Source organism: Ascaphus truei, chromosome 7 (genome assembly GCF_040206685.1).
Source record: "Ascaphus truei isolate aAscTru1 chromosome 7, aAscTru1.hap1, whole genome shotgun sequence".
Taxonomy (NCBI): domain Eukaryota; kingdom Metazoa; phylum Chordata; class Amphibia; order Anura; family Ascaphidae; genus Ascaphus; species Ascaphus truei.
In genome coordinates, this window is record NC_134489.1 from 37,722,292 (window position 1) to 37,749,923 (window position 27,632).

Genomic DNA, 27,632 nt, shown 5'->3' on the forward strand with positions numbered 1-27,632 from the left:
AATTTTACATTTTACAGTTCTCTACAGGCATGCACAATTTAATCGGCCCTGTAAAAAAAAAAAAAAAAAACATTTAAAAAAAAATGTCTAAAAACGTACAAAAAAGTGGAAAAGATTTAGATTACAATCTCGGACATAATTTGCGGTTCCGCTTGGACACCCCCAGCACAGAACCGTGTAAGAGGGATTCCAGAATCTCACACACGTCTTTTTCCTACGTGCAACGCTTCTTTCGTGAACTGGACGGATAACACAGCACATAGGTAATACACTTGCAAATAACATGGTATAATCCTACAGCACCCCACAGCCGACACTGCAGATATAACCACAGACGTGTCGGATTGCTGGTTTTATGGCATGGATGGGACCAAGACGACATTTCTGCCTGCCCTGGGTGGTATATCGGTGTCATTTATCTTATGCACAGCTACTATGAACAAGAGCTGCAGAATAGAATTTTTACAGCAAATTGATCCTTTGATAAATCTAGGCCTACATCATGTCAAACTAATAATATTAGTTATTTGAACTATATTACCATTGAGTCAGATGGCTCCATATTAAAGCTACTGAGTAGTCAAGGTTTTTTTTAAATACAAATATACCTATGATGTAAATCAATTTCCTAGATTTAACAAGGATACATTTTTTTGCATCAAAATAATCATTGGCATATCTGGTTTTATGGTGGAAAATTCTTCTATATGCAACATGTCTTTTCTTAACACAGGTCGCCATCATCATACTAAATAAGAGAGTCAGTTTTGTCGAGGCGCAAGTCTCAATGCAATTGTTGGCAGGGAAAGATTACAGAGGCCGGAAGAGGACCGGAGGAAATGGAAAAATTGATAGTGCATGGAAAGTTGAATCGCAAATGAAGGAAGAATTAAGCAGATCAAGGCACCTTGATGGTATAACAGTGGTGGCCAAGTCCAGTCCGCAAGGGCCACCAACAGGTCAGGTTTTCTGGGATATCCCTGCTTCAGCACAGTTGGCTCAGTCTTCGACTGAGCTTCTGGTTGAGCCACCTGTGCCAAAGCAGGGATATCCTTAAAACATGACCTGTTGGTGGCCCTGGAGGACTGGCATTAGCCATCCATGGTATAGGTATGGAGCTGGGCAGCTAAGGCCATAAGAATACCTCTTTGGTCCCCGTTATACCCTAATAAGCCATGGGCCAAGCTATCGGTGTATGTTGGGTTTTTCCAGCCATGAGGACAACACACAATGTAAACAAGAGACAACGAGGATACTCACAATGTAGGCACATGGAAGCTGGTGCTGTACCGGGCCCATTCAAACCATGGGGGTTATTTACTAACCTCTCCAGCATGCAAAACTCAGGCAAAAATCAGTGCAACCAGCAGCAGTATGTTTATCAAAGGAAGGGATACCACTGAAATCAACTGGGGGTTTCCCTTTTATATATCTGGTGCTATTATTATGAATTGGGATTCCCCCAGTTTTGCAGCCAGGAGACATTAATAAACCCACTCACCCTTTATTTAGTAGCAAACGAAGGCGCCCCCAATGTAGCGAGGTCATGGCGGCGGTGGTGGTAGAAACGTGTAGAAATGTTACAGGGGAGCAAAGGAGACCGACCATAAAGACTACATGTTTACACTATAACACGGTGTCCTCTATTTGCAACAAAGACAGGGCCCTGAAGTGTACAGATTGTGTCGCTGATCCATTGTATTAAAGGAGCGTTCCAGGGGACACAGGTTTTTTTTAAAATAGGGGATCACCGGAGCAGAGCCGCGTTGATTCCAGTTCAGGGGACCCCCTGCTTCCTGAGATACTTCCCTCGGAAGCGGGTGTGGGTTTCTCTGCGCAGTTTAAATGTCCCACGTCACGTCGGCCAAAAGGAAGTTGCAAGGGATGACGTTATGGCTTCCTCTGCCCTCGGGACATTTAAAGCCGCCATATTGATAGCCCCAACTGGGCTTCTACCGGCACCCACTTCCAACGTAAGCATCTCAGGAAGCTAAAATGAACGTTGTTCAGCTCCGGAGACCCCCTGCTTCAGCTCCGGAGACCCCCTGCTTCAACCCTGTTTAAAAAAAAATCCTGGGTGTTTTTTTATGTGTCCCCAGGACTGCCTCGAAGTAAATTTAAAAAAAAGACATTGAAGGCTTCAAGGGCACATTTTGTATATATACACTGTATAAAAAAAAGCCTTTTAAAATGTCAGTGCTACAAAAGAAATGAAAGAATGAAATCACAGTGATGTAACCAGGCAGTGATGTCACTGGGGGTCCCACATATCTCTCTCTCCCCCCCCCCCCCCTCCCTTAAGGTAGTGGCATCAACTGTAGGAATATAATTCTGGTGAGGTATTTAGAGGAATAAAATAAATCCCACGTTCCATCACGTGTCTCCAAGTCATGTCTGTAAATCGTGTCTAAAACAGAAAGCCTGGTGTGTAGAGTGCAGGAAATCGGTGATGGGACAGAGAGTCAATGACTTTGGAGTTTGAAAGAGACACTTGGGACTCAGGACTGGTGTTGATCATCAAGAAATGCAGCAACCAGGTGATATGCAACCAGGTGATATGCAACCAGGTGATATGCAACCAGGTGATATGAATAGAATACAATATCCTATACCAGGGGTTCTCAACTTCAGTCCTCAAGACCGCCCCCAACAGGTCAGGTATTGAGGATATCCCTGTTTCAGCACAGGTGGTTCAATCAAAGACGTAGCCACCTGTGCTGAAGCTGGCACTGATTATGCCACCTGTGCTGAAGCAAGGCTATCCTGAGGTCCTGGGGGGGAGGGGGGGCTTGAGGACTGGAGTTGAGAGTTGTCCTGTACAATTTATGACCGTATTATATAAGGTTTTTAGCATCTTGTATTGCACTCTTGATGCTAACAAGCCCCCCCCCCCCCCCCCTCTACCCCCAATTGATAATGCCATTTAACCAAAGCTTTGGTCCGGTTTAGTTTTCAAACCCCAAATTCCTCCTGGATCCCTGCAGCACACGCAGGATAAGACATCAGGGACATACATGAAAAGAATAAATAGTAGGTAACAGAATAAATAATAATAGGTAACAGAAGAATTACAATCTGAGAATCAGCGAGACTTCGGCTACAACATTATAAACATCTCTGAAGTCACCTGCATCACGAGAAGTGATTAGAAATCATTTAAACAGTTACCCCATTTATTCCGTACAAAACCTACATATGCATTTTCCACAGCCCAGCAGGAAATGAACGGCAAATCGTACATACGGTGTATAAAAACAAACAGTTACATCAGATGGATCAGAAAGGAGAAATTCTGTCATTTATAGGCATGAAGGCAGAGCGCTGGCTTTCTCTACGATGTCATATCGAAGTTATTCCACATCGGGATACCGACGACTTCTAGGGATTACCGTGGGGTCTTTAAATGGTAACAGCACAATAATGGCTAGAGATGCCCAGAAATGAAACTTGGGGAAATGTAACAAAGAAACCAAACAGAGCAATTTGATGGTGTAAAAAATATAAAATAGGATTCACTTAAACCATGGTACACTGTGCGGTGGAGGGGATTGTCACCTTTTTTTTTACCCACCATAACTTTTCAAATGTCTACTTAAACAATGAAAATGTATCTTTCTTCTTGGAAATCGGATGGCTAGAAGGGCTTGTGGATAACGGTGGACATCCCGTGGCTCTAATCTGGGTTAAAAAAAAGATGACATTACTTGTTATGTTTCTTTAGTACTGAAATGATCCCATTATACATGTTTTACAACTTTTAGTTCCAAGTAAAGCCCTTTAGCTGGTAGAGGGGAGCATTGTGCTGTGAAATGTATGTGGGCACGTCATCGGTGGTCCTTCGATTAGCTCAGACAGCCCAACAGTACCCCACTGATTAGCATGCTGATGCATACCGAGACAAAATCAGCTTCGCTTCAACACCCCATGCGGCTTCTCTGATCAGTGAAAGCACCTTTCCTATGTGGGCTGCAGGTGAGATCACCGAAGATGATTAAAATGTCACGCTGGAAACCTCTAGCCATTTCTCAGTTCCCGTCACTTCAGGATCTCACAACAGCAAAGATACTAGTGGGGTTAACCCTTTCACTTTTAGTAGGACCCCACAAAGCATTGCAACAGGCCCCTCCGGCAGCAAAAGTGTTAAACTAACTTTAAATGTCTTTACTCGTTGGCCAAGTGAATCGTTACGTTGGGTACGGTAACATGGCTTTATTCTTGAAGTCCTTCAGTGGGGGAAAGAGAGCACCTATCAGAAGTAAATGTAACGTACAATTTCATCTGGTCAGTAACATTTGAATTCAAACATCTACCATTTGCCCCTTCTGGGGTAACTATGTCCTGATAAAGGACAATGCTAGATGGTAACCTATCAATATGAACACACAAGTGGGCAGCATTTTTAAAATAAGCAGGGCCTCTCTATACCCAGATATATTCCAAAACCTCAAGCACCGCAGCTAACCTATATTAAGTTAGTGCATAAATGATGCACAAATGTCACTTATCCATTTATCACACCGTTGATATGCAGTGAAATCCCTGACTTGTGTACTAACTAGGCTGTAAACTAGGTGACAATGAGTTGTTAGTGCATTGTTTAGTGTTATCAGATGAATCCAGGGTCTTGCAGAGCGACAATGGATTGGAATGTAACAGTCTGTGTTATTTTCTGGTTAGTGCCTGTGAAAAAGAAAATAATTGCATAGGGATGCAGTCCTGACTCTCAAATCCTTCTGCTCCTTAATAAAACGGGCTACATTCACAAGACAGACAAAGCCCGTGGTTGAGAACGCTCCATGTACTGCAGACTACACCGGTGGAATTAGGCCCAGTCTGGCATAGCAACACATCATTTTTGCAATTAAAAAGGGCCCTTTCCTCTGCTTCCTTGGAAGTGTCTAAATACAAGTAGGATATTATCTTTAAGAGTAACAGCGCCGTGGGTTAGTGGTTAATGAGCACAACGTCTGGAAATACAAAACCGCTGATGTCAACGAGCGAACGACCTCCCTCCCCCTGCTGTCCCACCTCCCGGGTTAGTGTTTGAATGGGGTTTTTGCAGCAGCTGTAAGTTTCTGGAATTGGTCGCTTCTACGGTGCCGATTTTACTGTCCCAGCGCAGGAATAGAAGCAGTTTATCGGATCGGTCCAAGGTTAGAAATGACAGGACCTTCTGAGCCCAACACCACAAAGGTTGGTGGGTAAAGAACCAACATAAAAAGCACAAACGTATAGCCCTTGCATTTTGGCATCGATTATTTGTATCCTTTATGGCCTTTGTTGGTGCCAATGGGTGAAATGAAGCAGGTCCAAACCAGGTCCTGAAGATCCCACAAAGGCCTGTGTGCATTCAATTGCTTGATGTCTCCGTTGTTACAAACAGTAGTAGATGGCAATTATTGCAGAGATGGTAGGAAGAGAATGGAACACAGACCAGCCAAGCCTAGTGCTCCTTGCACATCACCGGCGCAACGAGAAGAAGAACCTGGCGCCCGAAACGGGACATCTGCCTTGTGCACTCGGGGACATAGAAGAATACATTGCGTTTCCCTTTGCAAAATGGAATGGGGGAAGGGGCTTCTTCTTACGTCTGCAACAGTCAGCACCCATTGGGTGTAGGAAGTGAAGGAGCGAGAGAGGCTGTAATCCAGGAATGGTGCACAACCGGGGAGGCGTGTTGAGGACAAGAAGTCAGACAGTGGAGACCAAACGAAAAACACCAAGAAGGGAAAGACGCACAGACGTGTATGCAGGGCCTTTAATCTTGTGCTGCCGTCTGCAACAACACATTCTGACCCTTTCCCCTTATTTCCCTTCCACCTTTTAGAAGGTCCTAGATTTCAAACTGAGGTTTCTGATTGCAGCCTCATAACAAATTTATGAGATTTGGGGTCCACAAACTCCTCCGAGAGCTTAAAGAAGGGGATCTTTTTAGTGCTGACCACCAGGCTGAAGTCTTGGCGCTTTAAGACGAACACAACACCGTCTTTCAAACCATTGGTTACTGGCTCCTCGCTAACTAATGTCCACTGCTTGGCTAGCCAGCGGTCCTTGTGGTACTGGATGGTTGGCCCCGGGCCCAGGTACCGCTCCAAAAAAGCCTGTTCAGAACAAAGAAAAAAAAAGCATAGAAACAATCCATTAATAACTGGAGAAAAGAAATATGTCAGAGTGATCAGCAAAAATATATAAATATAATGGACACGTTGTATAAAACGTAATTATCCGTTACTCCACCAACATAAGATATTATATATATTTGTATTCTTCTTGTGTTAAATAACACTTTAGTATTCCTTGAAGCCATCCTGCTGTTTAATTATTTCTTCTATACCTGTAAATTGCTCACCATTTTACTTTATTATATTCATATACATTTTTTTTATACTACATTGTATTTGTTTGTTTATTATATTACTTACTTTTTCCTCCACAAAAAAAATGTTTGTTTTTTTTGTTTTTTTTTAATCAAGGGCTAATGCTTTGAAATTGAGCAATTACCCAGATGCTGGGGGTCACACAAATCCCCGCTATTTACCCCACTAGGATAAATTGCAGAGCAGTGCGGACACCTCTGGCAGACAAAAGTTTAAACGCACCCTTTTTAAACGGCAGAAAATGCGCAAATAAAAACCTGCGCTCTCAGATGCAGCCTTTCCAATAGGCAGCAAAGACAAATTGTTGTGGTTCTTAGCGATGTTACTGAACGAGACTAAGGCTGCGCTTATAGTGCCGGGCGACACAGCAGTCGCTGAAAAAATTTAATTTAAGTGACTTCCAGCGATCGCAACCGCACCGTCACGCTGCTCCTACTATAAGCACACGCAACGGCTTCAATACACTTGTTTTGACGCGACATCACAACGCTGTCACTATAAGTGCGGCCTAAGACAGGGGTGGCAAATTCCAGTCCTCAAGGGCCACCAACAGGACAGGTTTTCAGGATATCCTTGCTTCAGCCCAGGTGGCTCAATCAAATGCTCAGGTCTTTGACTGAGCCACCTGAGCTGAAGCAGGGATATCCTGAAAACCTGACCTGTTGGTAGCGCTTGACTGGACTTGGCTAACCCTGGTCTAAGAAGATCTCTTCTTTACGGGCTTCTAAGTTTAAAATAAACCAAAGCATGGAAAAAGTGCATCAATTTTAGTGCGTTATGTTCTTTATTTTTCCGATTTGAAGCTCTGGTGCTTTTCACAGCGGTCCTTCATTAAGGGCTTTAGGGTGTGATGAACACATCTGCTTCGCACGGGACAAAGGCTTTGTGGTAAGCCCTAATTATTTATTCATTCCTTTTCATTAATATTGAATGAAATATGCGTGCACATGGTATAGTAAAGCTTGGCGCTTGGAGAAAAGTAACCCTTTCGGTGCCGGAAATGACTTGCAGCGTATTTTAGGGTCTTAAACCAGCTGTTCATGAAACGCAACTGCAGGACGCAGCACCCCGCTGCCCATTTCCCCCACACGTTAAGCAGGAACCCCGCATTCCCTCCTTTTCTTTAGTTGTACGTAGGAAGCAGGGGGTCTCCGGAGCTGAACCGTGTTAATTTCAGCGGCGGGGATCCCCTGCCTCCCGAGGGACTTATCTCCATAGTGGGTGCCGGTTGCCGCTACGGCTAGGCTATCGGGGGCTATCGAAATGGCAGCTTAAATGTCCCACGTCACGTGGGCTAACAGGAAGCAGTGATGTCATCCCTTGCGGCTTCCTATTGGCTCGGTGTGAGCAGGATCTTTAAACCTGCAGAGCTGCTTCAAGGCACCGCCACAGAGGTAAGTATGGGGAGCAGGGCGTCCCCGGAGATTAAATTAATGGGGCTCAGCTCCGGAGACAACTTGGTTCAAATCTATTTTTTTTTAACGTTCTGCTTCTTTAAACTTTCTGTTATCTTGTATTACAAGAGGAAGGGTTCTTGCTACCCGGTGACAGTGTGAAAACCCACGTTTTAGACATCTGACCTACAGCCAAACACCTCTTTGGGAAAATGTGACAGGGCGAGTCAGAAAAACACAATCTTGTGACACATTATCTCCTGACACACAGACATGGGACAGCAGACGTGCTCTGGTAGATGTAACTTAGGAGAAGATTGTAACTGAGGTGAGTCACGTAACAAATTGACACTGCCAAATTTTAGCTTGGGGGGGTGGGTGGGAGAAAGGGGGAAGACTGACGGTAGAAGGGGGGCAAGCCAAACAAACTGGCCCAGGAATCAGGCGGCCGACACGCCATATACACAGATACACGCGCCATATACCTTGTGAGATGGAAGCAGAAACCGCACGGAGAGCAGCAGGAATACTACTACTGCATGCCTCTGCAATCGTGTGTGTATATACGAGTGTGTGCATACGTACACACACACACACACACACACACACACACACACACACACACACACACACACACACACACACACGTGTACGTGTATAGGTGTGTGTGTACAGATGTATATGTGAGAGAATGACGAAGACCTGCACAGCGTGAGAGAGAGGCCTGGCGCAGGAGAGTGAGGGAGACCCGCACAGCGTGAGAGAGAGGCCTGGCGCGGGAGAGTGAGGGAGACCTGCACAGCGTGAGAGAGAGGCCTGGCGCAGGAGAGTGAGGGAGACCCGCACAGCGTGAGAGAGAGGCCCGGCGCGGGAGAGTGAGGGAGACCCGCACAGCGTGAGAGAGAAGCCTGGCGTGGGAGAGTGAGGGAGACCCGCACAGCCTGAGAGGCCTGGCGCGGGAGAGTGAGGGAGACCCGCACAGCGTGAGAGAGAAGCCTGGCGCGGGAGAGTGAGGGAGACCCGCACAGCGTGAGAGAGAAGCCTGGCGCGGGAGAGTGAGGGAGACCCGCACAGCGTGAGAGAGGCCTGGCGCAGGAGAGTGAGGGAGACCCGCACAGCGTGAGAGAGAAGCCTGGCGCGGGAGTGTGTGGGAGACCCACACAGCGTGAGAGACCCACACAGCGTGAGAGAGAGGCCTGGTGCGGGAGAGTGAGGGAGACCCGCACAGCGTGAGAGAGAGGCCCGGCGCGGGAGAGTGAGGGAGACCCGCACAGCGTGAGAGAGAAGCCTGGCGTGGGAGAGTGAGGGAGACCCGCACAGCCTGAGAGGCCTGGCGCGGGAGAGTGAGGGAGACCCGCACAGCGTGAGAGAGAAGCCTGGCGCGGGAGAGTGAGGGAGACCCGCACAGCGTGAGAGAGAAGCCTGGCGCGGGAGAGTGAGGGAGACCCGCACAGCGTGAGAGAGGCCTGGCGCAGGAGAGTGAGGGAGACCCGCACAGCGTGAGAGAGAAGCCTGGCGCGGGAGTGTGTGGGAGACCCACACAGCGTGAGAGACCCACACAGCGTGAGAGAGAGGCCTGGTGCGGGAGAGTGAGGGAGACCCGCACAGCGTGAGAGAGAGGCCTGGCGCGGGAGAGTGAGGGAGACCCGCACAGCGTGAGAGAGGCCTGGCACGGGAGAGTGAGGGAGACCCGCACAGCGTGAGAGAGATGCTCTGGCCCAGCCTGAGGCCAGCAGCAGCTGGGGACATCTTGGGCAGCAGAGGTCTGACCAACCCCAAGATGTGTTTTGTGGGTGGGGGGGGAGGGGGGAGAAGAGTTGTGTGGAGGGTAATTCTGAGTATGTGGGGCCAGGGGAGGGAACAAGTGAAAGTGAGGGTGGATTCAGGGAGTAGGGTTTCCAGGTGTCCAGTATTAAACCGAGCTGTCCTGTATTTGGACACTGTCCAATAAAAAAAATTAGAGGTAATACAGGACATATATGTCTCCGGTATTACGTCTCTGGATATTTGTGTGTCCGGTATTACCTCTCTGGACATAGTGATCAGAGCGGCTTGGGCAGGGGGGGGGGGGGCACAGGATATCCCAGAGCAGGGCTGTTGCTAGGAGGCTGGGCAGCTTGCTCCACCCTGATTAGATGCATTACCCAGCAGCAGCCAATCAGGAGGAGGGGTCAGGAGCATGGAGGCGGGGCCAAGAAGAGGAAACAGCATGGAGCGGCGAGAGGTGTGTGTGTGTCTTGCACGTCACAGCTTTCACCATTGTGACCCATCTATGAGAGAAGCATTGAGTGAGAGGGCTGTGTGGGTGTGTGGGTGTGTGGGTGGGTGGGTGGGTGTGTGTCTTGAGTGTCATGCCTGACCTTTCACCCTTGTGCCTATGAGGGAGAAGCATTGAGTGAGTGAGGGGGGGAGGGTAATGAGAGGAGAGAGGGGGTGTAAGGAAGGGAGTGAGGGAGAGAGGGGGTGTAAGGAAGGGAGTGAGGAAGAGAGGGGGAGACAAATATATGGGGAGAGAGGGGGAAATAGAGGGGGCCCGCGAGGTGTAAAATTGGGGGCTCGCAAGACTGCCGACACACAGGGAGAGACGGGGCTGCCCTGTATGTATACGCACACCCCATAGAGATATACGCTTCCCTTCCCATGGCCAGCGCTGCAAGGAGGAGCGAGCACGAGAGCAGGAGCTGCAAAGTGAGCTCTGCAGTGCCATCTAGTGGCCAGAGTCGGTGAGTTCCTTCTCTCTCCTACTCTGACACTGCCCCGAAATGTTACATTCTGACCGGTCCATGGGGGCAATTACCCTTTTGCCCCCCCCGGCCGGTCCACCCCCGACGTGCATATCTTAACACTGAATGGAATTGAAGAAGGCTTCAGTTTGATGCACTGAAATTATTGCATTTTTGGATCTACACCACCATTGGTTCTCTAACTCAGGGGTGCACAAACTGGGGGCGTAACAATTTTGAAGATTGTGTGGGGATTTATCCTACTGCAGCAGCAGAGGCAGGCGCCGGGAGAGCAGCTCGCGGGAGCGGAGCGCCGGGAGAGCAGCGCGGGAGCGGAGCGCCGGAAGACCAGCGCGGGAGCAGAGCATGGCTCCGGAAGAGCAGCGCGGGAGCGAAGCAGAAAGCCGGGAGAGCAGCGCGGGAGCAGGGCGCTATGAGAGCAGCGCGGGAGCAGGGCGCTATGAGAGCAGCGCGGGAGCAGGGTGCTATGAGAGCAGCGCGGGAGCAGGGCGCTATGAGAGCAGCGCGGGAGCAGGGCGCTATGAGAGCAGCGCGGGAGCAGGGCGCTGGGAGAGAAGCGCGGGAGCGGAGCAGAAAGCCGGGAGAGCAGCGTGGGAGCAGGGCGCTATGAGAGCAGCGCGGGAGCAGGGCGCTGTGAGAGCAGCGCGGGAGCAGGGCGCTATGAGAGCACCGTGGGAGCAGGGCGCTGGGAGAGAAGCGCGGGAGCGGAGCAGAAAGCCGGGAGAGCAGCGCAAGAGCAGGGCGCTATGAGAGCAGCGCGGGAGCAGGGCGCTGGGAGAGAAGCGCGGGAGCGGAGCAGAAAGCCGGGAGAGCAGCGCGGGAGCGGAGCAGGGCGCCGGAAGAGCAGCGCGGGAGCAGGGCGCTATGAGAGCACCGTGGGAGCAGAGCACCGGGAGAGCAGCGCGGGAGCGGAGCAGAAAGCCTGGAGAGCAGCGCGGGAGCAGGGCGCTATGAGAGCACCGTGGGAGCAGGGCGCTGGGAGAGCAGCGCGGGAGCAGAGCGCCGGAAGAGCAGCGCGGGAGCGGAGCGCCGGAAGAGGACTACAGGAGCAAATCAGAGCGCCGGGAGAGCAGCGCGGGAGTGGAGCAGAGCGCCGGGAGAACAGCGCGGGAGCGGAGCAGAGTGCCGGGAGAGCAGCGCGGGAGCAGGGCGCTGGGAGAGCAGCGCGGGAGCAGGGCGCTGGGAGAGCAGCGCGGGAGCAGGGCGCTATGAGAGCACCGTGGGAGCAGGGCGCTATGAGAGCAGCGCGGGAGCAGGGCGCTGGGAGAGCAGCGCGGGAGCGGAGCAGAGTGCCGGGAGAGCAGCGCGGGAGCAGGGCGCTGGGAGAGCAGCGCGGGAGCAGGGCGCTGGGAGAGCAGCGCGGGAGCAGGGCGCTATGAGAGCACCGTGGGAGCAGGGCGCTGGGAGAGCAGCGCGGGAGCAGGGCGCTGGGAGAGCAGCGCGGGAGCAGGGCACTGGGAGAGCAGTGTGGGAGCAGGGCACTGGGAGAGCAGCGCGGGAGCTGAGCAGAGTGCTGGGAGAGCAGCGCGGGAGCAGGGCGCTATGAGAGCACCGTGGGAGCAGGGCGCTGGGAGAGCAGCGCGGGAGCAGGGTGCTGGGAGAGCAGCACGGGAGCAGGGCGCTGGGAGAGCACCGTGGGAGCAGGGCGCTGGGAGAGCAGCGCGGGAGCAGGGTGCTGGGAGAGCAGCGCGGGAGCAGGGCGCTGGGAGAGCACCGTGGGAGCAGGGCGCTGGGAGAGCAGCGCGGGAGCAGGGCGCTGGGGGAGCAGGGCGCTGGGAGAGAAGCGCGGGAGCAGGGCGCTGGGAGAGAAGCGCGGGAGCAGGGCGCTGGGAGAGCACCGTGGGAGCAGGGCGCTGGGAGAGCAGCGCGGGAGCAGGGCGCTGGGAGAGCAGCGCGGGAGCAGGGCGCTGGGAGAGAAGCGCAGGAGCAGGGCGCTGGGAGAGCAGCGCGGGAGCAGGGCGCTGGGAGAGCAGCGCGGGAGCAGGGCGCTGGGAGAGCAGCGCGGGAGCAGGGCGCTGGGAGAGCAGCGCGGGAGCAGGGTGCTGGAAGAGCAGCGCGGGAGCAGGGCGCTGGGAGAGCAGCGCGGGAGCAGGGCGCTGGGAGAGCAGCGCGGGAGCAGGGCGCTGGGAGAGCAGCGCGGGAGCAGGGCACTGGGAGAGCACCGTGGGAGCAGGGCACTGGGAGAGCACCGTGGGAGCAGGGCGCTGGGAGAGCACCGTGGGAGCAGGGCGCTGGGAGAGCACCGTGGGAGCAGGGCGCTATGAGAGCACCGTGGGAGCAGGGCGCTGGGAGAGCACCGTGGGAGCAGGGCGCTGGGAGAGCACCGTGGGAGCAGGGCGCTATGAGAGCACCGTGGGAGCAGGGCGCTGGGAGAGCACCGTGGGAGCAGGACGTTATGAGAGCACCGTGGGAGCAGGGTGCTGGGAGAGCAGCGCGGGAGCAGGGCGCTGGGAGAGCAGCGCGGGAGCAGGGCGCTGGGAGAGCACCGTGGGTGCAGGGCGCTGGGAGAGCAGCGCGGGAGCAGGGCGCTGGGAGAGCAGCGCGGGAGCAGGGCGCTGGGAGAGCAGCGCGGGAGCAGGGCGCTGGGAGAGCAGCGCGGGAGCAGGGCGCTGGGAGAGCAGCGCGGGAGCGAAGCAGAGTGCCGGGAGAGCAGCGCGGGAGCAGGGCGCTGGGAGAGCAGTGCGGGAGCAGGGCGCTGGGAGAGCAGCGCGGGAGCAGGGCGCTATGAGAGCACCGTGGGAGCAGGGCGCTGGGAGAGCAGCGCGGGAGCAGGGCGCTGGGAGAGCAGCGCGGGAGCAGGGCGCTGGGAGAGCAGCGCGGGAGCAGGGCGCTGGGAGAGCAGCGCGGGAGCAGGGCGCTATGAGAGCACCGTGGGAGCAGAGTGCTGGGAGAGCAGCGCAGGAGCAGGGTGCTGGGAGAGCAGCGCGGGAGCAGGGCGCTATGAGAGCACCGTGGGAGCAGGGCGCTGGGAGAGCAGCGCGGGAGCAGGGTGCTGGGAGAGCAGCGCGGGAGCAGGGTGCTGGGAGAGCAGCGCGGGAGCAGGGCGCTGGGAGAGCACCGTGGGAGCAGGGCGCTAGGAGAGCAGCGCGGGAGCAGAGCGCTGGAACAGGGGGGCGGCGGTGGGAGAAGAAGGCAGAGGAGCTGCAAGTCGGGAGCGAAGCAGGGCGGCTGGTCTCAGCGGTCCGACCCGGAAGTCTTCTGGTGGCTGCCGCTGCTACAGCACGCTCCTCCCCAGCCGTCCTCCCCCTCCTCTGCCGCCCTGTTCCGCTCTGGGGGTCCTCTTCTCCCACCGCCGCCCTCCACTGAGGCCAGGAAGGCATTGTTAAGGAGAGGCGATGGGGGGGGGGGGGAAGAGAGAAGTGGAAGAGGAGGTTGGGGGGAGGAAGAGAACCTACGCAGGAAGTGGATGCGCCTTTCTTAATGGTTGCTGTAGCAATCAAAGGATAAATCAGTACATTTTTAAAAAATCATAAAAATAGCATTAGGAAAAAAAATTGCAGACACTATTTTCTTTTTATATTATACAACTACACGGATTCATACAAAAAAAAAAAATAATAATTTTTCATGTTTTGCGGGTTTTAAAAATGTTGAAATATGCGACTATTTTAATGTATTTGTATTGTATACCGATTAATGAAGTTTTTTTTCTTTTCCCCACGCTTTGATTTGGATTTCATCAGGCAGGGAGGGTCCGACTAATATCACGGATCAAAAGGAGGGCTCGACGTAAAACGTTCGCCATTTTATGAACCCCGGAAGCAGGATCTTTGCTGATCGATCACGGGAGAACGTATTGATCAGCAGCCTTTGTAATTCATGTATGTATGTGTGCATATGTGTGTATATGTGTGTATGTATGTATAGGTGTGTGTGTGTATGTGTGTGTGTATGTGTGTGTGTATGTGTGTGTGTATGTGTGTGTGTATGTGTGTGTGTATATGTATGTGTGTATGTGTGTATGTGTGTATGTGTGTATGTGTGTATGTGTGTATGTGTGTATGTGTGTATGTGTGTATGTGTGTATGTGTGTATGTATGTATGTATAGGTGTGTGTGTGTGTGTGTGTATGTGTGTATGTAGTTTATTTATTAAGACGTGCCGCTTGGATTGCCTCAGATTTATGACAAATGTATGAACAACATTAATAATTCATAGAATTTAAAATAAATAATAGTACTTAAAGTAGGGTGGCAAGATTTGTCCTGGCAAAAACTGTGACAAATGTCGTGTAGTCGTGAACGCCAACTGCGTATGCGCAACCGGTGAGTGGCAACTGCTCGTGCGTGGTCTGAGCTTGCCAATCGTGCATGCATGCGCACCAGCAGCCGGCAAGCCCGATCGTGCACGGACGGCAAGTGCAGAGAAAAACCGGCACAGGTGTCAGAAAAGTCGGGACCCGGTACAAACGACCAAAAACCAGGACGTCAACCTAACTTAAAGGCAAATCTTATCTTAAATGTGTATACTTTTGTTTATCAAATAAAAATATCACTTGTGAGCACATTCGCATTTTCCTTAAAAATAAAACAGACGTGTAGGTTCCCCCCCTCAGCCCCAGTATAAAAGTAGTGCTGCCTGAATTCTATAAGCGGATGACCTTGAAGCGGACTGCTGACCTTGGGAGTCATGTCGTGGGTGATGCAGAACTCCAGATGCTGCAGGATGCTCTCCATAGTGTGGTACGGCTGCTGCTTTGTTGTACGGAGGTACTTCTGCATGGCTCTCGCCATGGAGGCGAAGATGGCCTGAGCTGCCTCTCTGGGGTCCATGACCTCACGGGGGTTTTTCTGGTCCTCCTCCTGCAGCCGTTTGATATGGGTGAACGCCTCTTCCACGGCAACCACCAGCCTGCGACAAAGGAAGGGCGTGTTACAGGCAGTGGGAGAAGGTGGGTCGGCGCCGAGCTCGTCTGCATCAAACGCGTCTTTAATCTGCAAACCCGCAGATTCCAATAGTGGGACTTCATAAAAACAACATCAACAACAGTGGTATTTTTGTAGGGATACAAAAAAGGTGACGAATTATATAATGTAAATTTAAGTAAGAAAACGTGGCAGAAAAAGCATCGATCCCTCCCCAGTATCCTAACCCCATTCCGAACAATTTGATATTCACTAAATAAAATTCTGCGTCGATCTCTAACAATTTTTTTTTAAATAGCCCTGATAATCTGAGAACTGGATTTAAACTACAGCGGCAGAAATGTTCTGTACTTTGATTGAGAATGACACTGCTCCGTGCTCCGATTACCCACGATCGGCGTCTGTTGACGGTTACCCCTTGCAGGCAAGCGCAGATACGGTAATAGCAAAGAATGTCAGGTGTATGGGAGTGTCCTTATTACACCGAGATAAAGGAGCGGTCAGTGGCTTGGCTACCTGGTCCAGAGGCTATAGGATTAAAATGTGGATGGGAAGGCGAGATCTGAGGGAAGGCAAGTGGTAGGTAATAGTCAGTCTTATGTTTTTACCACACATGCAGGTTTTGCTGCAGGTTGCGATACATTTTAATAGGCTAACAAGGTATAATCAGGTGTGCAGAGTTTTCCAAACCTCGCAGGTCTCTTCTTCATTTGTACAAGCCCAGATTCAATATGTGCAGGCATACAGTTTTTTTAATCCGACAGATAGTTATGGTGGGTGAAAAAGGTGACCAAAAACCCTCCACCGTAGAGCATATAGCAAATAAAAACATCCCTTGTGAGCACATTCACATTTCTTAGACAGGTCTGCAACCCCGCCTTTCCACATTATCACCTAGCATACAGTGCTTCCACTGCAGTAAGGGATTCTGGGAAATTACATGCAAATGAGCATACACTGTCACCGCTTGCCTCAAATCCATTTTTACATGGAACCCTTATAAACTTATGCTCGCTGCATTACACAGCATTCAGCACAGCCTGGGTAAAGATGCATAGTCGGTAAACCTACTCACAGACAGCTGCATCGACCTTTTGGGTCTCATCAGTACTGGCTTTGCAACTTAAAGGCTGGTTAGGTTTCACCACAATTAGAGAACTTATGGTGTGTGAAAAGGTGACACATTGTGTGCTCATTTGCATGTCATTTCCCAGAATCCCTTGGTGCAGTGGAAGCACTGTATGCTGGGGATAATGGTGAAAGGCAGGGTTACAGACCTGCCTAAGACATAAAAAAAAACCTTATTTTTCAGCAGTAAAGAGGAGCCCTGTGAGGTTTGGAAAGCTTGGTGCTGCTCAAAAATATTTGGTAAAATGTCCATTGAAGCTGCAGTCCCCCAAAATAACAATTTATTCTTTTACTTGCCCACAGGGCCCTAAGATATTCGTGGTGTTTTGTGCCGGTGACTGACACAAAAACTACAAATATGACCACGAGGTCACAAAAAGTTGCGACGCCATTTCCCAATGGTAATGCAGCTGTCCAATAACCTCCGGAGTGAGCCTGACCCTGGTGTCAGACTTCAGTGTCCGGAGACGCGGCTCTGCTCTAGCGTTCTTCCCAGTACAGGCTAGGAAAAACAAAAGGGGGAGGAAAGCAGTGCGGACCGCTGCTATACAAAGGTATCACAACCCACAAAAAATTTACGCTTGTCCAGTATCGAGATGGACACAGAAACTTTGCTCAAAGACACAGATACCATGCAAACATACGCCCCGGTGATTTGGAGCTAGACTTAGCTGGAGTAGACTGCCCTCACAAATGCCATCCTTAAATATCCAACTTTTTTGAAATAAAAAAGGTCTGTTGAAATATCCCATGTTGCTCTAGAACACGACTTCTTAAATAGAACATTTTGCTCTAGAACAGGGCTGCTTACTCATCCCAATCTAGAACCCAACCTATGCCCTTCCTCCTCCCCAGCGTGCATGGAGTACCTGGCCTTCCGCTTGCGTACTCTGCGCTCGTGTTCCGCCTGCTCAAAAACATTTGATAAAATGTCCATTAAAGCCGCAGTCCCCCAAAATAGCAATTTATACTTTCAATTGCCCACAGGGCCCCAAGATATTTGTGGTGTGTTGTGCTGGTGCCGGACACAAAAACTACAAATATGACCACAAGGTCACAAAAGAAAGTTGCTACGCCGTCTCCCAATGATAATGCAGCTGTCCAATAACCTCCGGAGTGAGCCCGACCCTGGTGTCAGACTCCAGGGGAACACGGAGCCCCCCCAAGGTCTGGAGACGCGGCTCTGCTCTAGCGTTCTCCCCAGTACAGGCTAGGAAAAACAGGGGGAAGGGAAGCAGTGCGGACCGTTGCTATAAAAGGTATCACAACCCGCGACAAATTTACGCTTGTCCAGGTGGACACAGAAACTTTGCTCAAAGACACAGATACCATGCAAACGTACGCCCCGGTGATTTGGAGCTAGACTTAGCTGGAGTATACTGCCCTCACAAATGCCATCCTTAAATATCCAACTTTGCTCTAGAACAGGTCTGTTGAAATATCCCATGTTGCTCTAGAACAGGCCTGCTTAAATGGTCCCCTTTGCTCTAGAACAGGACTGCTTAAATAGACCGTTTTTCACTAGAACAGGGCTGCTTATTCATCCCAATCTAGAACCCAACCTATGCCCGTCCTCCTCCCCAGCGTGCATGGGGTACCTGGCCTTCCGCTTGCGTACTCTGCGCTCGTGCTCCGCCTCCTCATAGTAATACTCGTTGTGGCTGTTGTCCCTCCTCCTGGCCGCGGCGGCGATTACCGCCCGGGACTGCCCCGTAGAGTTGTTCGTGGTGTTTTCTAAAAAAAAAACAAACAAAAATAAAGCAAGACATGTTCCTCGTTAATTTAATGGGAGGAAAGTCCGGGCACGCAGGAGTGTTCCAACCCAGCGGGTCCCCTTCCTGTGCACACGGCCAGGATGGGACAAAGCCTTGCCATTTCTCCACAAGCACTGTGCCGACGGTGGGAAAACATTCCTGCTGTGCCTGGGCGCAATAACTACCCTGGGTATTTCCCATCCTCTGCTACCCCTCTCTAAATCGACAGTCACGTGTATGAACTACTCCGGGAGTGGCCAACTCCAGTCCTCAAGAGCCACCACCAGTTCAGGTATTCAGGATATCCCTGCTTCAGCACAGGTGGCTCAATCAGCGGCTCAGTCCAAGACTTGAGGACTGGAGCTGGCCGCGAATTATAACCTGCAGCCCAAAGTCTTTTCCCCCCTCTTGTCTGCTAACCTTTTGGCTACCAGCGGTTTTACAACACTCATCCCTTCCCTTTGCTGCCAGAGAGGGCTGCCAGAGAGGGCTGCCATGCATTGCAATTAAATTACCCATTTTATTCCTTTTTCTATATTTAACTTGAAATAGCAGCGGCTTTTTTTTTTTTTTTTAACTTTCTTGGATTAATACGGGTTTGCAAAAGCCCAACAATATTCAGCATCGTTGATTGAAATCCGTATGACTTGTTGCCTAGGTGATGATCAGGGAAGTGGGGGGGAGGGATAAGCACCCCCCCCCCCCACCCCCCGACAGCAAAAAGGGTTAAAGGGAATTAATTTAGAATGAAGCCTGCAGCTTTTGAACTACCTTTCAAGTCAGTGAAGGATCCTAATGCAGCACCCGTAGATGTGCTTTGAAGTGTCAGTGTGATATTCAACTCTCGCCACCCTAAAGGGGCAGGAGGATTTTAGGAGATGGCTCTCTGTTAAAAGCCATGAAAAAGGGACATCCATCCCCCATAGCCCTCTCTTCAATACTGTGAAAAAGAAGATTTATTTCTGTGCCGATGCTGTGCTCGTGGCTATACAGGTTATGTAGAGAGAGGGATGCTTCGTCTTTACCATACAGTTAGAAAGATCAGCTTGCTCTGAGTCCCACGCACACCTTTTAATAATTCAACCATTTAGTAGGAGCAAAAATAGATTTTCTTTTCCCCCCCAGTGATACAAGATGCCATAACTGCTTCCTATACTAGTGAAATGTTGGTGCCAACATTGATGCCAGAGGAGTAAGCAACACTACGCCTCGCTTGTATACTGCAAAATACATTTTTAATTAGTATGATGTTCACTTCCAGCCTTCCAAATTATCTTCTACATGGAGAACAAGGATTTTTTTTGTCAGACTTCGTCTCTCGGATTTTCTTTGATTCTCGCTGACTCGGAGCCAGACTTCAATGGAAAAAAAGTCAGCATATTTTCAATGAAATTGCTATTTTTGCTACATCGAAGTGGTTTTAAAGTTTAATTTGAAGCTGAAGGGGCAGCAGCTACTGAATCGGATTACCCGCTCCTAGCGCCCTGTGACTTTACAAAGCCTCAATACACGGACTAACCAGTGTGGAGAGTTAAAAAGGAAGAGGTAACATAGTAAACGAAACAGCAGTTGTACGTGGTTTATGAATATGGCCAACTGCACCGGGTCAAACACCGATCATTCCTTCTCTTTGCCATGGACAGCCAGAAAAGAGCCCATTGGGAGACAGCCGTTATATACAGGGTCATGGGGTAAGGGGTGGAACACACGTGGGTTACAATAGCCAGGAGCACACAAGGCGGCTCTCAAGAAGAGCAGCATCTCACCCTCTCCGAGGGAGTAGACCTTGAAGCCAGACATTTTCTTGGACAGGATGGATTTGGGCAGGTTCAGGAGAGCAGGGTTGTAGACGGGGAAGTCGTGATAATAATTTTCCAGAATCCAAACGGCAACTCGCTGAATACTGTGAGAGGAAGACAGACAGGGTAGGGCAGGGGGCATAAAGAAAAAATAAAATAAACATATAAAAATAAAAAAAAAGGGGGGGGTGGGAACATAGGGTGGGGCGCCGCAGAAAGAGGGAGACACAAGGAGAATACAGGAGGAAGGTGTGAACACGGGATAAAGCAAGAGGAACCACCGCTCTGTCCAATGATCGTGTCTATACAGCAGGCTTGGCCAACTCCAGTCCTAAAGGGCCGGTCAGGTTTTCAGGATATCCCTGCTTCAGCAAAGGTGGCTCAATCAGTGGCTCAGTCAAAGACTGCACCACCTGTGCTGAAGCAGGGATACCTGGAAAACCTGACCGGTGGGTGGCCCTTGAGGACTGGAATTGGCCGCTACTGCAATTCAGGAATAATAGTGAAGGCTTTGAAACATATCAATACAAAAAGTATCAATAATTGTTATGGATGGTTGGAATTGCAAAACAGGTTACATGTCATTTATGTTATCAAACTGCATTTAGTGTTTAGTAGAACACTGACAATTTATACATGTTGCAATATAAAGTTTTATTAGGTAGAATGCGCCGGTTTTACCCCCACCCCAGATACACGGACGGGTGGAGAGAATTCCAGTCTCAGATTTGCCTGGACATTGCTTTATGTTTCAGTTACCCCTCAGTAATGAGAATGACAAAAGGGATAATATTACAAAAATGTAAGGTTTGAGTTTCTCCAGGGGCTCAACATTAAAAACGTGAGAAGCATTACCGTTCGCAAACCCTACAAAATGATTATTATGGGTTGGTTTTTTTTTACCAGTGAAACCCATCGTGGCCTAGTCAGCGCTCCCAAGCGATTGGCCAATCGTTCCGTTAACGTACATTACAATTTCACCCGAGATGCTCATTTGAGACATTCTCCAACATCGTTACATTAGCTTGATGCTGAAACGATAAACAGGGCCCGTACACCATGTTTCGCTCACAGGCTGGTGAATGCTTGCAAAATGCCAAAATCTAAGACTCGCCTGACATTATCGCCCTTGGAGGCCTGGCTAAACATTTTGCAAAACAGCAACATTGTAAAATAAAAAACGCGAAAACAAATGTTGCGACTGCATTTGGATAATGTTGCTCATCGCTGGTCAACATCTCCAATTTCACTAAGCAGAACTTCAGCTTAAAGAGCATAGTGAACTGTGTAATTATACTGGGCATCTTTATACACGGCCAGGACCCCAGCACACCATTACCAACATTCACTGTGTTCTCAAGGAACTCTGCTCCCGAAAACGGAAAGAAAAGGCAAACCTGCTGGTTGCTGCTGTGAGTGTTAGGCCGAGCTTATAGTGGGGAAGTTGCAGCGTGCGCGCATCAAGCACACTTCCGTCAATGGCTATATCAGCTAGCCACGTGCAGGCGAAGAGGCGCATTAACGCGGCAGCATTTTGAGGAGACAAAACATTGTCTTCTCAGGCGACTGCCGCGTGATGTCAGCGTCACGTGAGCTGGTTCAGCCAATGAGGGCGAACCAGCTTCGTGACGCCCCCGCATCGCCGCCAGCACTATGAGCAGGGATCTGCTCCAACCGCGCGGCAAAGTAAGAGCTCGCACTCTCACAAGCAAGCGAAGTGTATGAGCTTAGCCTATGTGAGGTTTAAGTGAGGGATACAGCTGTAGTTTCAGAGGTTACTTGGGTTTGGGTTACTTCTCTGTATAAAAAAAAATGTTGAAGACACAGTCTCCGGTCCTCAAGAGCTACCAACAGGTCAGGTTTTCAGGATGTCCCTGCTTCAGCACAGGTGGCTCAATCAGTGGCTCAGTCTTCGATATCCTGAAAACCCGACCTGTTGGTAGCTCGAGGACTGGGAGTTGGCTACTCGTGGTCTACAGTGTTGTCAAACACTATATTATTTTATATTGCAACATCACCATTTTCAGCAGAGTACAAAACACACAATGCAGTCTTCTTCCTTTTTAAAGAACCCCTTGGGAACCAGCCTTCCAGCTAACCCTATGAGAAGCATCTAACCTCCCTTACCTTAGGTGGCCAATGTTGTAGAACCGGCTGGCCCCATCCGTTGACCTCACCACCTTGATGGTGAACTGAGGCTGGAGCTGCCTGAGCTCCAGCAGCACTACAGCCAGGTAGTGCACAAACAGCAGAGCATCCACCAGGGAGACCGCATACTGCACTATTCCCTGGTAATTCCTATCCCGGGAGTCCAGGATCCGCACTCCATAGAAGAGCCAGTAAGACACCACCAGCAGGAAGACAAGCACCATGAGCAGCGCTCGGAAGACGAACACCCGGGGGAAGAATGCTTTTGGGCGACGGAAGAAGAGCGCCCAACTACCCAAGAGAAGGATGAGCAGCTTAAAGGCCACGGAGATGAAGAGGCCCTCGCAGGCCGTGCCACAAGGCTCCAGATCATCCCGCCACAGGATCTGGGGCAGCAGCATAAAGGCGATGGGGGTCAAGAAGGAGAGGAGCGCCAGAGCCCCTCCAAGGACAACCCCAAGGTGCCGGGAGCAGTCCAGGTTGGCGCTGTCCTCCATGTCCTTGGTGATGCGTGTGATGTCATCGTGGGAGATGCTGTGCTCAGATGTGCCCGTAACCACTGTCGTAGTTTCTCCCCAGTTATCGTCCTGTGGATCAAACAATTGATAGAGAGTCACTCCAACAGTCCACCCCCCTTCTTTCTCAGATCAAGAACACGTCATGTCTAGTCAATGGAAAAAATGAACCAGTTTTCTAGGAGACACTTGCTCCATTATACCAATACGACTGGGATCCTTGGAGAAGATATACTGGTGATGACTCAGTGTTTGGTTCTTGTTCCAGCTTATCCTTACTCCACCTTTCATGACATTATCTCATTGATGCCCATTAGAATTTTTGTAACTAACCACTGATAAGCAATGTGGATGAGCACTGGATTTTGTCTTTCTTCTTTCCATTTTTCTTGTCAGACAAATATATTCGCTTAATAACGCCCCAGTCCCTCTTTTTTTTTGTACTTCTATAATTTATGAAAATACAGAGTTTACATTTTTTTTTTTAATAATAATAAAGCCACTCTGTTTGCATATGCATTAGCAGAACTATGTATTGATTAGGTTTATGGGGCCATTATAAGCAGGGCTGTGTGTGTGTGTCGAACTGGGCACCTTTGAGTAATTTTTTTAGAAGCTCAGAATAAAACTGCATATAATGGATTATGAAATAATTAGGAGCAGGGCTGGAATACGAACTAGGAGCAGATAAATGCCTTTCCTACCCACAGCTCTTTATCTAAAGTTAATTTATTCATCGCAATGTAGATATACAGCAGTGGGCTGTGTGTATATATAGGTACGTGTGTATATATAGGTACGTGTGTATATATATAGGTACGTGTGTGTGTGTGTGTGTGTGTGTGTATATATATATATATATATACACGCACGCACACATATATATGTGTACGTGTGTGTATATAGGTACGAGTGTGTGTGTGTACACACATATACAGACATTTTTTTCAACTGAGCAGAGCAGATTGCTGTTTTTAAAACAACGAAGGTGTGCTTTGACATGGATAGGACATGTGAAGTAGGAGATCATCGGATGGATATTGTTAACTAGATGAGTTAATAACACATTTTCCAACACACACGCTAAGATCTGTCTGATGTCCTTGACATGTCTTGGCAACAGTGACATCACCAGCAACCAATCAGAATACACAAACCATTATCTGTCCACAACCTATTAAAAGCTGAACTAAGATCAGCGTCTATCGTCTCACTGGCTCCTGTCCAAGGCAGCGAGGGCAGAGGGCACGTCTCATTTACACACCTGGCTGGGCATCGCCACTGGTTACTATTGCACCGTAGCAGCGACAGCTTTTAGTCTGGAGACTAGGGGCAGATAAATGGTGCAGGAATCAATAAGCTCTCCTGTTAATTACGTCGGCAGACACCCATGGAAAATAATTATCTACAAGACCTGGCAGGCGTTTACATATTGCCTGGTGAGCTGCCGGAGAGCTTCCCGTGCGTTGCAGAGCAACGTGCACGGCAGACAACCCTATGCTGCTACAAGGGTGTGCAATAAACACGGTTTCAAAATGCATTACCTAACATCTGGCAGACAAGGGGTTAAGGGAAAATGACAGTTTGGCTTCTAATGTGGAAAATCCTTTGACGGAGGAGACATTTATTGGCAAACAATTACGCCAGAACACAATCCCCAACGTCAGAGCGTCTGCTGAGTGGAATTAACCATTTGATGCCTGGGGCACTTCAAAAGCCTTGTTTGCTCTTCTGTTAATCAAAGGGTTAAGCTAGCATTTTGTGTGGGTTGGAGAAAACCCCACTCCTATGTGTGAACGTGCAGCAATAAATAGAAATGATCGAGTATCTCTGTTTAGCACCCTCCCTAAAATGTATTTCACCCAAGAGACATATTGCTTATATAAAAAGCAGCTCTAGGCACATAATAATTAAGTGCAGTACTGTTCCCCCAAAACACACAAAGCCTCCTCCTTACATTTACCCTGAGAACTTACCCGCTCTTCTCCTCTCGTGGACTCATTATCCAATAAGGGCTCTCCGGGAGCCTGGATAGTGACGGATTTATCGGTGCGACTTCCTTCCCGGCTTTTCGAGCGGTGTCTGTCCCTCCGATCCCTTCAAAAGATGGACAATAAAACAAGAAGATAGATTTAAAGAGGAAAAAAAAAAACACAAGTTTCGGGAATAGTATATTTATGATGGCCTCAATATGGCAAATGTTTCAGTCCTATTGGATCTTCCCATTGACCTGGGGAAGATAGGATAGGATCATAACGTTGGCATGTTAAGGCAAGTTAAATACAACTTATTAAAGTTGCAGTTCAGGCAATATCCTGCATGTGTTTTTTTTTAAATAAATCAGTTCTGTAGTAAGAAAAAATACTTTTAGCATTTTCTGTTTTTAAAAAAAACAACTTTGAAAGACCAATTTTCTTGTATTCTATTTTAACAAGCATGCTTGTTCCTATAGCAACGATTTACATTCCCCATATTTAAAGATGTCGCCAAACTTTGCCGATCAATAGACGGAGAACGAATTGACCGGCAGCTATGCAGTTCTTTAGGTAATTAGAGATTGCCCACATGAAACTATTGAAGTAAAAATAAATAAATAAATAAATAAAAAAGACTGAACTGCAGCTTTAAATGATTTAATCGGATGCGCTATTTCTAATCTCTTCGCATTTTAATATCTGCCGCCTCCTGGGGGTCTCCTCTTGTCCGAGTGGCAACCGCATTAAATTCTGCTGTGTGTTGGCAATTTCATTTTTCTTCTTTGGATGAATTATAAAAGCGAAAACCAAGAATCGGGATATGGACTTCAAATCCCCTTGGCCTGGACCACAGAGGAGTCTTATGAAGGAGGTTTTGTCCTCCTCAACACCCCTCTCTGCTGTAGAAAACAGAACTACATTGGGGGGGTGGGGGAAGAGACCAGGAGTACCCAACTCCGGTCCACAAGGGCCCCCCCAAAAAAGTTTTCAGGAAATCCCTGCTTCAGCATAGGTGAACTCTTTGCTGAAGCAGTGATATCCTTAACCTGACCGGTTGGTAGCCCTTGAGGACTGGAGTTGGCCACTCCTGGTCTATACCCTATACATTTTAAATTGACAGATGGAGGGACCTCTGTGAAAATTGAGTGGCCAGGGATTACATTGACCTCTTTATCCTCTTTTTGTGCCAATGGTTAAAATCCAGCGGCTAACAGAAAGAAAGCCTCGGACAGCAGGATTCCCGGGCCAAATTCCCACCTGTGTTTGCGGGAACTCCGGGAGTGGCCGGATTTGTAGGAGTACCCGGAGTACTGGGACTCGTTGTCCATGTTGTCGGAGCGCCGGGCTTTGTGACGCTCCACGTTAATAGACGTGGGCCTCCCAGACCCCGGAACGGCAGCCAAAACCGCTGCGGCCTCTTTCAGGACCGGTTTCTTCAGGCCGAAAGGCACCTTCAGAAAGTCAACTTTCACCTTGAAGGCCTCTATTTTGATTGGCTGTCTGGGCCCCTCTCAGAAGAAAATAAAATACACCTAGATGTGGGAGAAGGAACAAAAAAAACGGGTAACGTCACCAGAATTCAACATATTCCACATTTACCAACCTCACTGATAACCACCATAATAGCATTATTTTGTAAGCCACACAATATCTAAAGAGGTTCTGCTCCCTGGTGAAAATGCTTGAATTAGGGAGACGTAGTGAGAGTTTAGCCGGTGTCTCTGGTCACTTTGCTGTTCTTTGACGCCCCTCATGTCATCTCTCTTGTAACCTCATAGGTTGACAGGTGAAAACTCATTATCCTCGTCCCCCAAACAACCCCCCGGGGGCAACTTTCAGTTGAAAGGTTTCGAGTGCCAAACAAGTTTCTCCGTTCGCTTACCTGCCTCTCGCAGCTTTCCTTGCCGGATTCAAGAAAAATGGGACTTCTTTTGTAGGTAAATGGGGTCGGAATACGACATGTGGACGCGGCCATCTTGGCTCCACCAGGTCCAAGCCAGCGTTTGGCCAGAAGGGGACCCTCCGCTGTCACCGCCCCGCCACCGGGCGCTTTGATGCAAAGGTAAGTTTCAGAGTAGGGGGTTAACTTTAGGGGTTATAGTAGTTAGGGTAGGGGGTTAACTTTAGGGGTTATAGTAGTTAGGGTAGGGGGTTAACTTTAGGGGTTTTAGTAGTTGGGGTAGGGGGTTAACTTTAGGGGTTTTAGTAGTTGGGGTAGGGAGTTAAGGGTTTTAGGGTGATGGGTAGCATTAGGGGTTAAGATTAGGGGGTTTTAAGGCAAGGGCTAAGGTTAGTGACTTCCCTTAGCGACAAAGTGGCCGGCGGTGGAGGATCCCTTCGGCGAGGTCACTGGCAGCGAAACGCCAGCGGAGATTCGGTCGTGGCGAGACGACCGCAACCAAATGTGCGAGACCAAACAGGGTTACTGAAATGGCGCAGCACGGATATCACAACCTCTGCAAACACCCAACACATTTACACAAATACAAACCATTACAAAATAAAATGTAACAATGCGACTGGCAGCCCTAAACACATGTCATCGTGTTGCCGTTGAAATTTAGTTAGAAATAAGCATATTATTTCCATTAGGGCCTCAGAATACCAAGTGTCTACTCAACGTGTACCCCCGCTGTCCCTGGAGGCCGTGCAAACTCCTACTCAGCACATTGTACTATCCCACGAAAGGGAGTCGCTAGAGCAGGGGTGGCCAACTCCAGTCCTCTAGGGCCACCAACAGGTCAGGTTTCAGGATATCCCCGCTTCAGCACAGGTGGTTCAATCAGTCCCAACTTCAGCACAGGCGGCTCAATCAGTGGCTCAGTCTTTGACTGACTGAGCCACCTGTGCCGAAGCAGGGATATCTTTTAAAGCTGACCTATTGGTGGCCCTTGAGGACTGGAGTTGGCCGCCCTCGAGCTAAGTAAATGAA

At 49.6% G+C, this 27,632-nt stretch overlaps 1 protein-coding gene and 1 long non-coding RNA gene across 4 annotated transcripts in view; one reads left to right on the forward strand and one right to left on the reverse strand.

Annotated features, from left to right (window-relative positions):
* Positions 1–3,398: 3,398 nt before the first annotated feature.
* The window catches only part of VANGL2 (VANGL planar cell polarity protein 2), a 68,423-nt gene continuing 44,189 nt past the window's right edge, over positions 3,399–27,632 (reverse strand). For all 3 annotated transcript variants that reach the window (XM_075607740.1, XM_075607738.1, XM_075607739.1), the window contains 7 exons: positions 25,958–26,232; positions 24,701–24,821; positions 22,189–22,796; positions 20,029–20,165; positions 18,107–18,242; positions 15,135–15,366; positions 3,399–6,101 (listed from right to left, as the gene is read on the reverse strand). In XM_075607740.1, coding sequence (XP_075463855.1) covers positions 5,841–6,101; positions 15,135–15,366; positions 18,107–18,242; positions 20,029–20,165; positions 22,189–22,796; positions 24,701–24,821; positions 25,958–26,028 — 1,566 coding nt within the window. In that variant the 5' untranslated portion in view covers positions 26,029–26,232 and the 3' untranslated portion in view covers positions 3,399–5,840. The remainder of the gene's footprint in view (positions 6,102–15,134; positions 15,367–18,106; positions 18,243–20,028; positions 20,166–22,188; positions 22,797–24,700; positions 24,822–25,957; positions 26,233–27,632) is intronic.
* LOC142499002 (uncharacterized) lies at positions 7,916–26,843 on the forward strand. Its single transcript, XR_012802600.1, has 3 exons — positions 7,916–8,099; positions 14,199–14,327; positions 26,479–26,843. It is a non-coding gene; the product is annotated as an uncharacterized LOC142499002 (long non-coding RNA).